Genomic DNA, 16315 nt, shown 5'->3' with positions numbered 1-16315 from the left:
ATGTTCGGAGATCTTCCAGTCTGGATGATTTTAAGAGCATCATTTGTAGGTGAGCAGCTCGGCTTTCTTCCGTAGTGCTGGTAGTAGGCCTTATGCCTGTGTTCGCGTTGCTTCCTGTTTTGTCATTTGAGGTCTAGACCCACCTCTGTGGTGGCCACTACTGAAGGCAGATTTTGGTAGACTTTGAAAAGCTTGTTTTGCCAGAGGCTCCACGTGCTTCAGGGCTTGCAAGACATAAGGTTCTACAAATTTCCCCATGCCAGAGGGCGGTCTAGCTGCTACCGTGGCCGTGGCCCTGGCTCGGCCTCACTGCTCTGAGAGCGCACTTCATCCCAGCCCAGGGGCCACCAACTCCACCCCTCTACCGGAAGGTGACAAGGCCACCACCACAGACACAGGCGCTCCCCGCCCCCCCCCCCCCAGCTGCTCTGTAGCTTTAGGGGATTGGCGGAGCCAGTGTTTCTCAGGTTTTAGCATTTCACAAACCAGTGAAATTACAAAAAGAATCTTCTGGACTCCTGTTGATTTGTCAATCTATTTTGTAAAGTACAACGAAGAGATGGCTCTCTCCTTTCACCTTTGCCCCCATTCCATAAAACGTGACACACATCTGGCTGGCTCCGTCCATGGTCTTTACTGTCCAGTTTGCTCAGAAAGGTGCACACATCGTCATGGTCCTGTACCTGGGAGCCTCAAGGGGCTATGGGCAGGACCCTGGGGTGAATGAGGGATCCAAGAGACAAAGCTTATCAGAGAAAGACATGGTCTTACGTTCTTTTATTTTATATACGTATGCAATATACTTATATATATATATATGCAAATCTGTTTTATGTACAATAATTGGTTCTATCAAATAATCATACCACGGCCTTCTATTGGTAATCTTCCCCAAAGTAGTTTTAGGTGAAATTAGATATTTGTGCACTTCGTGGACTACCGCACTTGAGCCTTCGTGACGAGTTTCAGTTTTGAGGCCATGCATACAAATCAAAATATAAACAGGGTTAAGGCGCTAAGAGTGGGCTGAAAGAAAGCACAGGACTTGGAATGAGTAAACTGTATATTTTGCTTGCATGGCAGCCCCCAGGTGACCAGCAAGCGCTATGCGTGTCTCAGAGCTCCTTTACTAAAGCGTGGGGGGCTTTTGAACATCTGTAGTGATTGCGCGGCAGGTGGACAGACAGCAGGTTTCACCTGCTGGATGCTTTGCTGAGGGCTCACTGCTTCTCCGCCTCTCCTTTCTTGGGTTCTTGTTTCAGTTTGTAATCCGCTAGGGCAGCCCTGATTGCATCTTCGGCCAGCACTGGAAGGAGCACAAGGAAAGACAGTTTGTAGACTGTACAGAGAGGGTCTTGGGAATCGCATCTTTAAGAGCTGGAGGGCAGTGGTGCTGGGAAGGGCTTACCAGAGCCCCCCGGCCATGGTGCTGGGGGTCAGGAGCAGGCCTGGAAAGCCAGCCAGCTGTTTCCTGAGCCCAATTACTCCTGCCTGTGGATTAGGAGGCAGACTAGGATTTAAATACCTGGGATTCTAGGCTAGTCCCTCAGCCTCCTGGAATCCCCTTTCTGTTCTATAAAACTGGGACATTCTTTCCTTGCCGGGATAGTGTGAGGGCTTAATAAAGTGACATGTCGGAAGGCCACAAGAGTGGTTAGTTAGTTCTCATCTGCTCACACGGAAGTCAGGAATAAATGTACTGAATGCTATTTGAGCAAGCTGCCATAACGTAGGTCATGCCACTCTGCTGACAGGTGGCATCTGCCACATCCTCCTTAGGGATCCCAAGTTTGAAAACTCTTACTTTGGAGTCAATATTAAAATGAGGCTATGTGGGAAAATAAAAGCAAGCAAGCGGCAGAGAGCAGCAGCTAAAGGCTGCAGTGCCCAAGAAGGCCAAACGAAAAGGCTGGGGGTTTCTGAAAATGTTGACAAGCTATGGCCTTTATTTCTGGGTACTTGGAATCCCAGCTCAGGTGGAAAGAACTCAGGTCTTAGCAGACTTCCTGACGACTGTGTTAGCACGTCCCTGCCCCTCAGTTCCCCTGTGAGTCTTACTCTGGCAAGAGGCCTGGCTCTCTGCTGATTTTTAACTAATTTGGTCAGTAAGTTAAGGCTACTGTTTCTCATTCCCTCCTTCCCCTAGAAGGTTGAGAAAAGACGGAAAAAGCTTTAGATTTAAGACAGAGACTGAACTGGAACGCCAAGTGTAAGCCCTAAGGCATCTGGGCTTTCTCTTAGGACAGCGTACAGGGGACTGTCGCACGACGGGGCTTAGTCACTCCATGTGCACGTACACACGCAGACGGACGGATACACGTAACTGCACCTGGGAAGGAAGTGGTAACACATGCGACAGATAGGATTATGGCAGAAGCTGAACTTTCTCCTTCACTGGTCCCAACGTGACTCCCAACGGGGTGGGAACAGCACAGATTCTGGAATCAAAGATTGGGGTGTAGAGCCTGGCTTTCCCACTTAGAAGCCATGTGACTGGGGTGCTTTAAGCTGAGCCCTGCTTTCCTGGTAAGAGTGAGAGATGATGACACCATCTGTGGACTAGAGGACAATTCTGAGGCTTAGAGATGATACCACAAAGTGCTCGCCTGATGCCCAGCACACACCACCTCCTGTAAGACCCTCCTGGAGATAGGCTGTGAGACCCAGGGGCTTTAACCACCTGAGGGTTATGGACTCCGCGACCAAAACGGACTTGCCATTACTCTGCACAAATGCCAGTTGATGCCATTACAAAATTACTCCCAGCTGTGCAAGCTCGTTGGCATTTTGGAGCAGAGACTTACTGGAGCAGTGCAGTTTCACGGGGGGAAGACAGAGCTCCTTGGCGATGTCCGTGTTCTTGATGGTCAAGGCTTCCTCCACCTGAGAGGCATATGTGAGAAAATAGTAGTTTTAGTGATGCTCTAGCGTGAGGAACAGGCAATAAACAAGGAAGGCCATAGAGGCCCTGAGGACAGGGTGGTGGGGGATGACTTTCCATTTAACAACCCCAAAGGACGCTCACTCGTGCATCAAGGCTGCAGCTGGGACTGTCCAGTACGGAGTATACACACTCCACCACTTGGCTGGGTAAGCAAGGCCGGCAGAGACACTTCTACAAGCCAGCCAGTGAGACGTCTCTTAGGGGTCTGCTTGAGGCCAGTGACAGGAGTCTCTCTTTAAATTTAAAAGCAGTGGTTTCCTATTCTGGTTTTGTGAGCATCAGCTTCACCGATGTCCTTGTACCAAATGTTTAGAATAAATCCCTTCAACTAGAAGTGCTGACTGGTATCAAGGTGGTCAGAGAGATGGCAAAGAGGCCAGTGGCACTCCAGCACTTGGCAGTGGCACAGACCGGTCTTGGGATCATCCTCTGCCCAAAAGAGAATCTGTCTGGTTGAAACAGACCAAAAAGGATGCCTGAGTTTGCTCGAGTGCCCAAGGGCATGGGAGGCAGACGCACGTGGAACGGAGCCCTGCTGCTGCCTTAAGGAAAGCCGGGGTTCCCCATCTGTCCCCCAGTTTCTCAGTTCTGCTGACTTCAAGGGTAAGGCTTCACGTTCTGTTCGTAGTAACTCAGATGGGAGGACCTCAAGGTCAAAGAAAGGCCCTCTTCCTCCACTTTCTGATCACAACTCAAAGGCCAGATTCTGGGAGCACAGGTACCTTATCTCACTTCCCCTTTTCCCTGAGGACAGGTCTTAATAGATCACTTCAGAGGCACCTCCTCCAGATCAGGTTAGGTCTGTGCTTGCCAGCCAGAAGGCCCAGAGCCACAGGAAGCAGGGGGCACAAGGCATTGCTGTAGAGCTGCCCAGCTCCCCAAGCACACACCTCTATGACTCAGCTCCCTGAACTTGGTCCCTTGGGGCTGCAAAGATAAGCAGCCCTGTATTTTGGCTTTTCCAAGAGGTTTTAATGACTGGATTTTAGAAACTCCAGCTCTTCACTGGGTTTGGGACCTTCTACCTCTGCAGCTGCTGGGAAAGAGGCTTTGGCAGAGAACAGAACAGAAAAGATGCTCCAGCTCCTCTCATTTCCACCCTCAGAGGGTCTGCCAACGAGCCACCTAGATCACTGTTCTGATTTATTTGTTCACTTTGCCTCCATCTTTGCGGTTTTTGATTCTTTAATTCCTCTTTTAGCACAGGCTAGTTTGTTATTTCATGAATCCTTACAAGCCACCTGCAATCCTTCCTGAAACATGATGGAAGGAAATAAATAAGAACACAAACCACAGTACAACCTCTCCCACCCTTAGACTCCTAAGAAATTTTAATCAGCAAACTTGGAGAAAGCCATAGATTTCTTTGTACAGAGGGAGAGGTGAAGATTTTTTTTCTATTCAATTAAAATCAAAACTAAACAGAGGTGCCTGGGTGGTTCAGTCGGTTAAGCATCCAACTCTTGATTTTGGCTCAGTCACCATCTCAAGGTTATGAGATTGAGTCCTGCCTCGGGCTCTGTAGTGGGCGTGGAGCCTGCTTCTGCCCCTCCCTCTGCCCCTCCTCCTCCTCTAAAAACAAAAACAAACAAAAAAACCCTAAACAAAACACCACCCAAACCCCCAAATAAAAATGATCAACAAAAACCCCCCAAATAAGAAACACTTAACAAAATTATCCATAATCCCCAATGTGGAGAATTTAATCAAAACCTGAGGACAAATTTAAAAAATTCTTAGAATATTTTGAAAAAAATCAGCCCCCATAACTAGACCTTTCTCTTAACTCAGAGGCAGGTTTGTCAGCAATGTGATTTAATTCTGTCAATCTGGAACCAACCTTACCGTCTTCCCTTTTACCCATTCAGTGGCTAACGAGCTGGAGGCAATAGCAGACCCACAGCCAAACGTCTTAAACCTGGCGTCCACAATCTTCCCCTTTTCATCCACTTGAATCTAGAGAAGAGAGAGGAGTTAAGCAGTGGTTCCTGGCACTGCCCTGTAGAACCTGCATTTATGGGGTTCACTGGGGCTCTCCCCAAGGGCTTTGGTCTTGCTTTCCACACTCTAAGTTTTAACATTACTGAATTTGCTTTGTCACAAAGGGCTCAGTGATGAAGTGTTAAATGTAGGAATGATCATCAGAATGATACAGGCCTACCCGGTAAAGATAAGCTGAAAAATATGCCCCCCCCCCCTTTATTTTGCAACCCTAGTCTGCTTTTTGGCTATGAAGTTCTGCTCCTAGCTGCTCTGTCAATCTGCATCTTTAAATGCTGGGAGAGTCTGCAGTAAAGGTCTCTGGTTAGTTTTTTAGTTTGGCATGAAATGACATCTAATGGTTTCCTCCTGCCTTGTTTCTGTTTTCCAAGATAGGCATGAAGACCTCTGGCAAGCTGCCTCCTCACCACGATGAAGTAGATGTGGACAAAGCTACGGTTTACTCAAAGCGCCAGTCATTACCTTTGTGTTGTTTCCAATTTGAGGGAGGCTTGACATGTGGCATTTCCTGTCTCACTGGGGATTGCTAACTGAATGGTTGTGGTTTTCCTTTGATCAGTAAAATTCACAAAACTTTCTACTTAGCTGAAGTTGGAATTTAAGCTGATAGTTGAGTAGAAAAGCGACACCAGAAGGGGCCAGCACAGTGTACAAGAGAACTACTGCCCTAATAATTGTTAACTTCGAACCATGTCATCATCTCACAAGAATCCATACAGAGCCCAAATGGAAAGCTGTGCGTGCAAATGCTTTGTAAACAACGAAGCACCGTATGAGCAATGGGGTCACTATCATTACCATCAAAGATAAAAACCAGTGGTACCTGCAATTTCATTACATCACCACATGCTGGAGCCCCCACCAATCCAGTTCCAACATTTTTTGATGTCTTGTCAAGGGACCCCACGTTTCTAGGATTTTCATAATGATCAACAACCTGAAATGAGAAGGTTAAGAGAAATCTATGATCACCCTTTTTTGTTACTGGTCTCCCCAACCTGACGGTAAGCTCCTTGAAGTCAGCAAGCTGAACCTGGCAGACAGCCACTAAGCATCAAACTTCACCTGGGGAGGAAGGCTTACACTTATGTCAATGGGACTTTATGACCCAATCTTTTTGTACCTCTTCTCCAACTACCTTCAGAGATTTGAGTTACTGGAGAAAAATCAGCAAAGTCATGTCTTAAATCCATAGTTTTTTTTTGTTTTTGTTTTTAAAGAATTTGAGAGAGAGTGAGCAAGAGAGAAAGCACAAATGGGGGGAGGGGCAGAGAGAGAGAGAGAAGCAGACTCCCCGATGAGCTGGGAGCCCGACCTGGGGCTCTATCCTAGAACCCTGGGATCAGGACCCCGGCTGAAGGCAGACGCTTAACTGACTGGGCCACCCAAGCGCCCCTCCATAGGGTTTTTGATCACAAATAATTACCTGATCTTTACCACCTAAGTCACCAGATTTGGGCTCAAATAACATTTCTGGTATTTCCAAATAAATCCATCCTCAAAGGATGATTAGTATTAAGAATTTTAAAAATAAGTATGGTCCAGTAATCGAAGGATTTCCCGGAAGCCTCAAGGAGAATGTTACACGAGGAACAATGCTATGGAATGTGTCCATTTGTGTATGATAAAACAGTAACTGTCCCATTACTCGATTTCAAGGGCCAAAAATCACTCTGGTGGAGCAGCGCACCCTGGTGCCTGAAAGGCTGCTAGCCCACGTTCGTCGAGCGTGTATTGTCAACAAAACACACCCCTACGCGGGGGAGGAGCGAAGTCCCAGGCAGACGCGGAAGCCAGAACAAAATAGTTACGTATTCAAACTGGCACACAGAGGACTTTAATGTAACCTTGAGACTTGTTTACTAGTTAGTCTTAAGTCTCCGATCTTCCAGTCTCTTTTACCCACTTACCCGACCACGGATTTTGACTCCAAGCCCAAGGACCTACAAGATAGTACTTCCTCTGGACTTTTTGCCCCATGTTGATTCTTTAGTCGTTCCCGAATGGGAACTTTATGCCCTCGGAAGGCAAGGGCTGCAAACTATGCACCTATCCCTACTCCCCAAAGCCTTCCCCCCCCCGGCAAAAAAAAACAAACAAAAAAAACAGGACAAAATTAAAACATTATGACTGTTGATTACGTGTCTGATTCCATTCGGAGGCTGAGTTCCTACAACAGTAACTGCACCGTAAATGATCTCATGTGCTGGGCACCATGCCGAGAACTCCACAAACACTATCTCGTGTAGGGAAATGCTAAGAACCCATTCTACAAATGGGGAAAACACGTTCAACGCAGAGCAGGGACTTGCCCAAGGTCATTTGGATAGGGCACTGGCCTCGCTGAAGCCGGAGCCCGCGCCAGTGTGCGTCTGTCCCTGGAGTCAGGCTGGCAGGTCATAACAAGGCCCTCCTTCCTGGGCTGTTGGGTTTTGAGGCACGAAATCACAGCCAGCGGCGGGGCCCACGCGCAGCGGTTAGTTCTATCTGCGCAGCGAAGGAAACCTAGTCCAGTCAGAGTCGAGTGAGGGGGTGGCCCCTACCCCCGCCGCAGTGGGGGGGGGGCTCCCAAGGCCGCTCACAACCCCGCGGCCACTCGTCTCCAGATCGGGCCTCCGCTGAGCGCCGGCATACCTGGGTCCTTTCCGCGGTACTCGCCCTCCCGCCCCCTTGCCAGTGAGGGTCTCGCGCATCTCCTCATCTGCCGCTACCTTCTTGTGATAGAGCCGGGCCGGAGCCGACAGTTCCCGGGCAGGCAGGCGGGGGCTCCGCAGCAGCAGGGCCGACGCCGCCCGCCTCAAACGAGCTCCTCCAGCCGCCGCCATCTTCCGAGCTTGCGTCTGCGCAGGCCGAGCGCGAGCCGGAAGGGAGGAACGCGCCCGCGAGTCGGCTCTCGGCCTGGAGCGCGCCCCCTTTTACGTCACCGCGACTTCGCGCCTGCGCCCTTCCCCTCCGTGCGCGTGTCTGCCTTTGGTCCTGTCTTTACCACGCCCCTCCGGGATGGGCGGGACGCTGAACTAAAAGACTGAAGTTGGAGGGTTTGTTCGGAGTGCAGGGTTTGGATCTGAGGGGGCCTCGGGCGGGAGTCGGGCCCAAGTTTGCGTTCACAAAGCCCACCGCCGGAATGCGGCATAGTGGATCAACCAGTCTACTTTTCTCAACCCGATTTTGCAGCTTAGCAAGTTGAGGGTCAGAGAGGTTTAGTAACTTGTCCAAGTCTGTCCCAGACAGACGGATTTGGGATTTAAGCAAGGACAATCCTGAGTTAGAATCCGGATTCTGCTCCTTCCTGGCTGTGTGGCCCTAGGCGAATGACATCATCTCTTTAAGCCTTGATCCTCGCTTTTGTACTAATTCAAGGACAATTCATTCATTGAGCAAGTGTCATGTGTCAAGGCGCTATACTAGGCTTTGGGGGGTCCAACAGAAAGAAAAACACTAATTCCTTACATAATTAACCTTGCTAATGAGGGAAAAAGGCAACAAATAACAATATTTTCCTACCTCAAAAATGGGAGCTTAACTGAGGAAACGAACAGGCCATATCCCGATTTTTTTTTTAAGTATGTATGTATATGTCTGCATGTATTTCTTTTCATAAAGCAGCAAACTAACATTTACATGACAATGCCTGGAAATGAAGAGTTTCTAAATAAACGCTTAGTAATGGAATTTATTAATATTGGTTCGCAGAATATGATTTTATAAAAAGCAGAAAACACACCTGTATTTAACGCTTACTTGGGCACCAGGTATTACATAAAGGGAAGGAATCTTTTTGGGAAATAGGTTTTTCTGGGGAATGGTGCAATCGATCCTTCCCCGGGGACTTGGAGTTTTCTCTGCGTTTGAGGCTCCGTTGCTGGGGAGACTGAACCACGCGCCAGGTCGTGTTAGGCGGTAAGGAGGGCATTTATTCCGATTCCTTTTGACCTTCTCAAGATGGCGCCAAACCCTTCACTTCAATCATCACTCCCTGACTTCCTCTACGGCCTCCACTTCCTGTGCAAAGACCCAACATCTGTCCGAAGTTGCGACGGAACCCATGCCGTGTTGGGGAGTTCTTATTCTGAGAGAACTTTTACAGCTATGTAAAAGCAATACGAAGTTTCATACATTCCGAGATTTTCCCGTCATTCGAGGCTCGCAGTTTCTCTTTCGGCAGCAGGGAGAGCGGCGTTTGATCAGGCGCACGCCGCGGGCAGCTTCTACTTCAGCGGGTCTTCGGCGGCCGCGAGAAGACCCGGGAGTCACTGGAAGCGCAAGATGGCGACGGCGGCCGCAACATCGACTTCAGAAGCGGAGGCTGAGCCCAAGGCTGGGCCCACCGCGGAGGGCGAGGAGGATGACGTTAAGACGGCTAGGACGAGGAGGAAGGTGTTATCGCGGGCCGTGGCCGCTGCGACGTACAAGGCCGTGGAGCCGGGGTGGGACCAGCCGGAGGAAGGTGCGAGTGAGAGCGATGGGGACGAGGAGTACGCCATGGCTTCCTCCGCGGAGAGCTCCCCCGGGGAGTACGAATGGGAGTATGACGAAGAGGAGGAGAAGAACCAGCTGGAAATCGAGCGGCTGGAGGAGCAGGTGCGTCCGGGGCTGGGCGGCGGGCTCTTTGTCTCGGGTTCCCAGGCCCCGGCCCTTCTCCCCGGTCTCCGGCGATAATAAAGCCGCCAAGGCCGCAAAACCGCTATTAATCACAGCTCCCGTCACTTGAGCGTTCCCGCTTGCCGGCTGCTTTGCAAGCGTTATCCCATTGAACGCTCGCAGCGACCCGGTGAAGGAAGTGGAGTATTCCCCGTTTTACGGGAGGAAATTGAGGCTCCTCGTGGAGGGAATTCTGTAGCTGAAGATGACACTTCTGCAAGTGGCGAACCAGGCCTTGAACTCTGGAACGACTCCAGAGCTCCCGTTCTTAACCACACCGTTAAACTGTGGTCAGCAATAGCAATAAAATTGCACTCGTAAGAGAGTGGGTTTTTTTTTTTTTTTCTTTTCAGTAGCGATGCCCACAATGATGAACTGCGGTGTGATAGACAAAGCAATGACGATGATGATAGAAATGGGACGGTAGAAATTCAGCGTCTGGAGGCTAAGGCCCCAGTTGTAGCTAGTCCATGCTTGTGTGAGCTTAGGCAAATTTCTGATCTTCTCTGAGCCTCCGCTTTCTCCCCTGTAAATTGGGAGCAACAATTTCTGCATCATGTGGTTGTCGTAACAGTAATTAATAGCCCAGTGCCTGGCATCTCTTGGTACCGTGATTTCTAATTTGTAACTCCTGTGTAACCCAGGGTCTCAGCATTAGGATAATTTGAGAGAAGGTTAATAAAGGGACTACTGTGTTTATTGAAGTGTGGTCAGAGAGATCAGGAGGTGCAGTACCTCAGGGCTAGTGACAGCAGGACATTATGTCCACCTTTAGGCGCAAAGAGATGAGGGGAGAAAACCGGCCAGTTTCTGAATAGTTGTGTGGAGAGGGCACCTGAGAGCATTTGAGACCTTTAGTCAGGGGGTGCAGCCCTAGCTTCCCATCAGGGATTGGGGTGGGGGAGGAATACCCTGATTTCTCTTCTTCTCTCCAGACTTCTGCTGGTGCCCTTAGCGGGGCAAATCCTGTTGGAAGCAAGAGAGCCAGAGACCCCCACGGATGTGGCCCACACAGGAGGGCACAGAACAGGGAGAAGAGGGGGAAGTAGAATTGGGAGGGCAGGGTACCTGGATGGTTCAGTCGGTTAAGCGTCTGCCTTTTGCTCAGGTCATGATCCCAGAGTCCTGGGATGGAGTCCTGCCTTGGGTTCCCTGCTCAGGAGGGAGCCTCCTCCCTCTGTCCCTCCTCCATGCGCGCTCTCTCTCTCTCTCTTACAAAAATAAATAAAATCTTAAAAAAAAAAAAAAGAATTGGAAGGGCAAACAGAAATTGAGCACATTCTCGTTTTAGCGATGAGGAAACAGGCTCAGAACAGATGATGAAATAATTTGCTCAGAGTCACTCACAAGGGGAATTGAATTTATCAGGGTTGTCTGTGGACCAAAAGCCACACTGATATGAAATCACTTAGTGATGTGAAGTTGTTAACCTGCATTACTCACTTAACATTGCTGGAGGTGAGATTCCTTATAATGTCATCTTTAGCAGTGATATTTTTGTTGTGAAATAGTGATGATATCCATCGGTATCGTTTGTTTCATCTGTCATCACATTTGAATGTCAAAGGAGCCCAGTTGGGGTAGGGAAGTGGTTACCTTTCCTGTTTTTTAGAAATAAGTACGCCAGTGTTCACTCAGTGTTTTATTCATTCAGAAAATGCAGTGTAATAACAGGGTGCCAGGCAGACTATGTCCCTGTCCTGATGGAAATCTGTGCTTCTGACTTCTAGCCTTGGGCTTCTCCACGAGCCATTAGCTCACTCTTCGGTGAGTCAGGGGAAATACGGATTAGCTGTTTGAGCGGAAGGGGAAGCTTGGAGCAGAAAGATTAAGGCCTTGGTGAGGGTAACCAGCTAGCGAGAGAGCAGGATGGGTCAGAGCAGAGGTCTCCTGGCTACTGGTGTTCTGCAGTTGCCCGCCCTGCCTCAGGTCACAGAAAGTGGTTTGGAGCTCAGACAATGATGTGAATTGAAGAGCCTCTGGCTTTATCAAGCTCTTTGTCATGGGGTCTAGAGGTTGATTTTTCCAATTTTTCCAAACCTCCCTCCTACCTCATCCTGATCCCATAGCCTAGTTCCTGCTGTAACTGCTCTTATGGTGGAGTGTAATGTTGGAAAACTTTTAGACGGGCCTGTGAAAAACTCAGCCTTGTCATATTTGCAAATTCCAGTTCTCTGAGTGTATTTTATGGAAGCTTCAAGTTAGTTGCGGTATCTGTCCATGTAACAAAAGCAAAGATTTCCCGTTATTTGTGTTTGTGTCCTGAAACGAAACGTGGCACCTCATGGTTATTCCAGCTCTCTGAGCCTGCCCTGTCCTAGGTGGTTGAAAGTAGGGTTGTAACAGTGCCTCCCTCACAGGGCTGTTGCGGAGCTTAAGCGACCTGCTGCTTACAAAGCTCCTGGCAAATTTGACACATGGTAGGTGCTATGCCATGGCCCGCTCTGTACTTTCCCCCAGCCTTTCCGTGATTGCAGGGGTGGTGTCTTTTGGACCAGGCCTCTTGTTGTTTCTTCACCACCGCTCCGGGTCTAGGTTGTGCTGTTAGGGGTCAGGAAATCAACACATCATTTTGTGCGTTGGCTAAGCCGCCTCTTTCTTTAAATCTTCCTTTGTTGTTATTGATGTTCTGAGACCAGAATAGACCAGTATATGTGCTCACTTGTTGGTGCTAAGCGAACTCTGTTGAAATGTCTCTTAAATGCATCTCTGTGCATTTAATACACATGCTTTTGGAGTACCTCTTCTTATATAGTGTCTTTATTATTTGGGCCTTCTTAGAAATCAGAAATTTAGACCAAAAGCCATCCTGGGAGGCAGTTTCTCTACTTCATTGACTTTTATACCTTTTTATTCTGACCTACAGATGGTATTCATGTAAGGGGCACTTGTATAGACATCAGTACACTAGCAGGACTGTCCCACCCCCCTTCATGCTCCAAAACCACGTTCAGACCCAGGTGAGTTGAGAGCAGTGGGTGACAGGGAGAGCCTCTGCCTCTTCTTTAAGAAAGTACATTTTGGGCAAACTTCACTTCTTTTTTTTTTTTTTAAGTTTTTTTTTTTTTTTATTTGAGAGAGAGAGAGAATGAGAGAGATCACATGAGAGGGGTTAGGGTCAGAGGGAGAAGCAGACTCCCTGCCGAGCAGGGAGCCCGATGCGGAACTCGATCCCGGAACTCCCGGATCATGACCTGAGCCGAAGGCAGTCGCTTAACCAACTGAGCCACCCAGGCGCCCTTTTTTAAAGATTTTATTTATTTATTTGACAGAGAGAGACACAGTGAGAGAGGGAACACAAGCAGGGGGAGTGGGTGAGGGAGAAGCAGGCTTCCCGCTGAGCAGGGAGCCCGATGCGGAACTCGATCCCAGGACCCTGAGATCATGATCTGAGCCGAAGGCAGACGCCTAATGACTGAGCCATGCAGGCGCCCCATGAATTCATTTTAATAGACACAACCAGTGCCGCTCTGTTACATGTCTTCTGTCTGCGGGCCTTTTTCTTTTGTTCTGTTAGTTTGTCAATCCTGTGTCAATTCCACGGTCTAATTCATTGTTACTGAGACAAATCCTCCTCTGTGTATTTTAATGCAGTAGCTAGCGTCTAGATTATTGAGTACATTGTCAGAGTGTTAGTTGGATAAGGAGAGGGAAATACTTCGTGCTGAAATGTTGTGGCAGATGTTGGAAGAGTAGACACTAGTGTTCATGTATAGACTTAAGGGAACCTTATACCGCAACTCATATGAAAGCTTTTTGAAAAAATTAAACTTTCCAATTTGAGATAGTTGTAGATTTCCTTGGCAGTTGTAATGAATTCTATAGCGATCCTGTGTACGCTTTACCGGTTTCTCCCAACAGTAACCTCTTGTAAAACTGTAGTGTAATATCACCACCCAGATGTTGATGTTGATATAGTCAACACACAGATCAGTTCTGTCACCACAAGGGTCCTTCTTGTCTTTTTATAGTTACAGTTCCTGACCTCTGGCAACCACTAATCTGTTCTCAATTTCTATAATTTTGTCATTTCAAGGATGTTAGGTAAGTGGAATCATATAGTATGTAATCTTTTTTGGATTAGCCTTTCTTATTCAGCATAATTCCCTTAAGATTTATCTGACTTTCGGGGCCCCTGGGTGGCTCAGTTGGTTAAGCCTCTGCCATCGACTCAGGTCATGATCCCGGGGTCCTGGGATCCAGCCCCATGTCAGGCTCTCTGCTCAGCGGGGAGTCTGCTTCTCCCTCTGCCCCTGCTTATGCTCCCTCTGTCTCTCTCTCTCTCTCTGTCAAATAAATAAAATCTTAAAAAAAAAAAGATTAATCTAAGTGGGGTACTTGGTTTTCATTTCCTTTTTCTGGCTGAGTAGTATTCCACAGTGTGGATGCCCCACGGTTACTTTAACCATTCACCATCGAAGGATGTCTGGGTTGTTTCCAGTTTGGGCTCCTAGGAATAAAGCTGTTATGAACATTCGCATACAGGTTTTGTGGGAACATAGGTTTTATTTCTCTGGAAAAATACCCAAGGGTGCACTTGCTGGGTGATGTAATTGTGTGTTGAATTTTGTGAGAAACGGCCCACATTTTACATTCCCATCAGCAACATCAGCAATGTATGAGTGAGCCGGTTGGGGTTTTTTCCTCCATCTTCTCCAGCATTTGGTATTGTCACTATTTTTTATTTTAGTCATTCTGTTAGATGTGTAATGATACCTCATTGTGGTTTTTTTTTTTCCCCCTCATTGTGGTTTTAACTTGCATTTCCCTGATAGTTAATGATGTTGACTACTATGTGCATTTATTTGCTGTCTGTGTGTCCTCTTTGCATATGCCTGTTGGTTCATGTCTTTTACCCATTTTCTAATTGGATTCTTTGACTGTTGAGTTTGGAGTTGTATCTTTTAGATACTAGTCCTTTGTTGGATATGTGGTTTGTACATATTTTTTTGAAGTCTGTAGCTTGTCTTTGCATCCTCAATAGAGTCTTTCATAGAGCAAAAAGTTTAAATTTTGATAAGGCCCTAACTGGTCTAGAGTTTTTATCATGAATGGTTGTTAGATTTTGTCAAATGCATTTTCTGTATCAATTGATACAATGATTTTTGTTTAGCCTATTGATCTACTGGATTACAGTGATTGATTTTCAAAGACTGAACTATGAACTAGTCTTATGTACCTAGAACAAATTCTATTTAGTCATGGTGTATGATTCTTTTTATACATTGAATTTAGCTCTGTAAGTTTTCCTCTCCGTACTGCGTTAGCTGTATCCCTTATTTTGACTTGCTGTATTTTCATTTTCGTTCAGTTCTACATATTTTTAAGTTTTCCTCAAGACTTTTTCTTTGACCCATGGATTCTTTAGAAGTGTATCACTTAATTTCCAAATGTTTAAAGATTTCCCTACCATTACTGATTTCTAATTCTGTTGTGATCAGAAAACATACTCTGTATGATTTCACTTTTTAAAAATTTGTCAGAGTTTGTCTTACAGCCCATGGTTTGGTCTCAGTAAATCTTCCATGGGCTCTTGAGAAAAAAAAAAGATGTATCCTGTTACTATCAGATGGAATGTTCTATATATGTTAATTAGATCCTTTTGGTTGATGATACTGAGTTTCTTCTGTATGCTTGCTGATTACTCGTCTAGTAGTTCTTTTAGTTGCTGAAGTGGAGGATGTTGAAGTCCCTATTGTAAGCGTGTATGTGTCTCTTTTAGCTCGAATAGTCTTGCTTAATCTATTTTGAGGGTGTATTGTTTGTTGCATACACATCTAGGATTGCTTTGTCTTCCTGGTGGGTTGATCCTTTCATCATTTTGTAATGCTCCTTTTATCCTTGGTAGTTATATTTTCTCTGAAATCTGCTTTATGTGATATTAATATAGCCACTTCTTTTTTTGGACTAATGTTTACATAGTATATCTTTTTTTATCCTTTTACTTTCAGCCTTCCTGTGTCCTTGAATTTGAAGTGAGTTTCTTGTAATCAGCATATGGTTGGGTTGTGTTTTTATCCGCTCTGCCATTCTCTGCCTTTTAATTAGTATATATATTTTTAAACATTTATTTATTTTATAGAGAGAGTGCACGAGGGGAGGGGCAGAGGGAGAGAAGCAGACTCCCCGCTGAGCACAGAGCCCCATGTGGGGCTCAGTCCCATGACCCTGAGATCATGACCTGTGCCAAAATTAAGAGTCACATGCCTAACCGACTGAGCTACCCAGGCGCCCCTTAATTAGTATGTTGAGACCATAAACGTTTAAAAGATGTATTTATTTATTTGTCAGAAAGAGAGAGAGAGCTCACAAGCAGGGGGAGTGGCAGGCAGAGGGAGAAGCAGACTCCCCTCTGAGCAAGGAACCTGATGTGGGACTTGATCCCAGGACCCTGGGATCATGACCTGAGCCTAAGGCGGACGCTTAACTGACTGAGCCACCCAGGCATCCCAAGAGCATAAACATTTAAGATAATTATTGCTATGTTAGGTCTAAAGGCTGACATTTTATTATTTTCTATTTGTTTCTTCTGTTTCTTGTTCTTCTGTTTCTCTTTTCTTGCCTTCCTATGAGTTACTTGAACATTTTTTAGGATTCTATCTTGATTTATTTATAGTGACTTTTAGTGTATTGCTTTGTATAGTTTCTTAGTGGTTGCCTTGGGAATAGTTTATTTGACTTACATGGTATCTGTGTTCTACCACGGAGTGAAGTGTGGATATCGTCCTT

General features: G+C 46.8%; 2 protein-coding genes across 5 annotated transcripts in view; one reads left to right on the top strand and one right to left on the bottom strand.

The window, feature by feature from the left end:
• Window positions 1-578: 578 nt before the first annotated feature.
• ISCU (iron-sulfur cluster assembly enzyme) lies at window positions 579-7858 on the bottom strand. The gene is made up of 5 exons (XM_032398023.1): window positions 7657-7858; window positions 5769-5882; window positions 4790-4900; window positions 2805-2883; window positions 579-1306 (listed from the first exon to the last, which is right to left on the bottom strand). The coding sequence occupies exons 1-5, from the start codon at window positions 7768-7770 to the stop codon at window positions 1221-1223; spliced, it is 504 nt and encodes a 167-aa protein (XP_032253914.1). The 5' UTR covers window positions 7771-7858; the 3' UTR covers window positions 579-1220.
• A 1309-nt stretch (window positions 7859-9167) lies between these two features.
• Window positions 9168-16315, top strand: part of SART3 (spliceosome associated factor 3, U4/U6 recycling protein) — a 35338-nt gene continuing 28190 nt past the window's right edge. For all 4 annotated transcript variants that reach the window (XR_004298561.1, XR_004298560.1, XM_032397980.1 and 1 more), the window contains exon 1: window positions 9168-9526. Coding sequence is in view for 2 of the 4 variants with exons in the window: in XM_032397980.1 (XP_032253871.1) it covers window positions 9212-9526 (315 nt within the window). In the remaining 2 variants the exon portion in view is untranslated. The remainder of the gene's footprint in view (window positions 9527-16315) is intronic.

The sequence above is a fragment of the Phoca vitulina genome, unplaced genomic scaffold (genome assembly GCF_004348235.1).
Source record: "Phoca vitulina isolate PV1807 unplaced genomic scaffold, GSC_HSeal_1.0 scaffold108, whole genome shotgun sequence".
Lineage (NCBI taxonomy): Eukaryota > Metazoa > Chordata > Mammalia > Carnivora > Phocidae > Phoca > Phoca vitulina.
The sequence above is the reverse complement of the archived record's forward strand: the minus strand, read 5'-3'. Positions and strand labels throughout refer to the sequence as shown.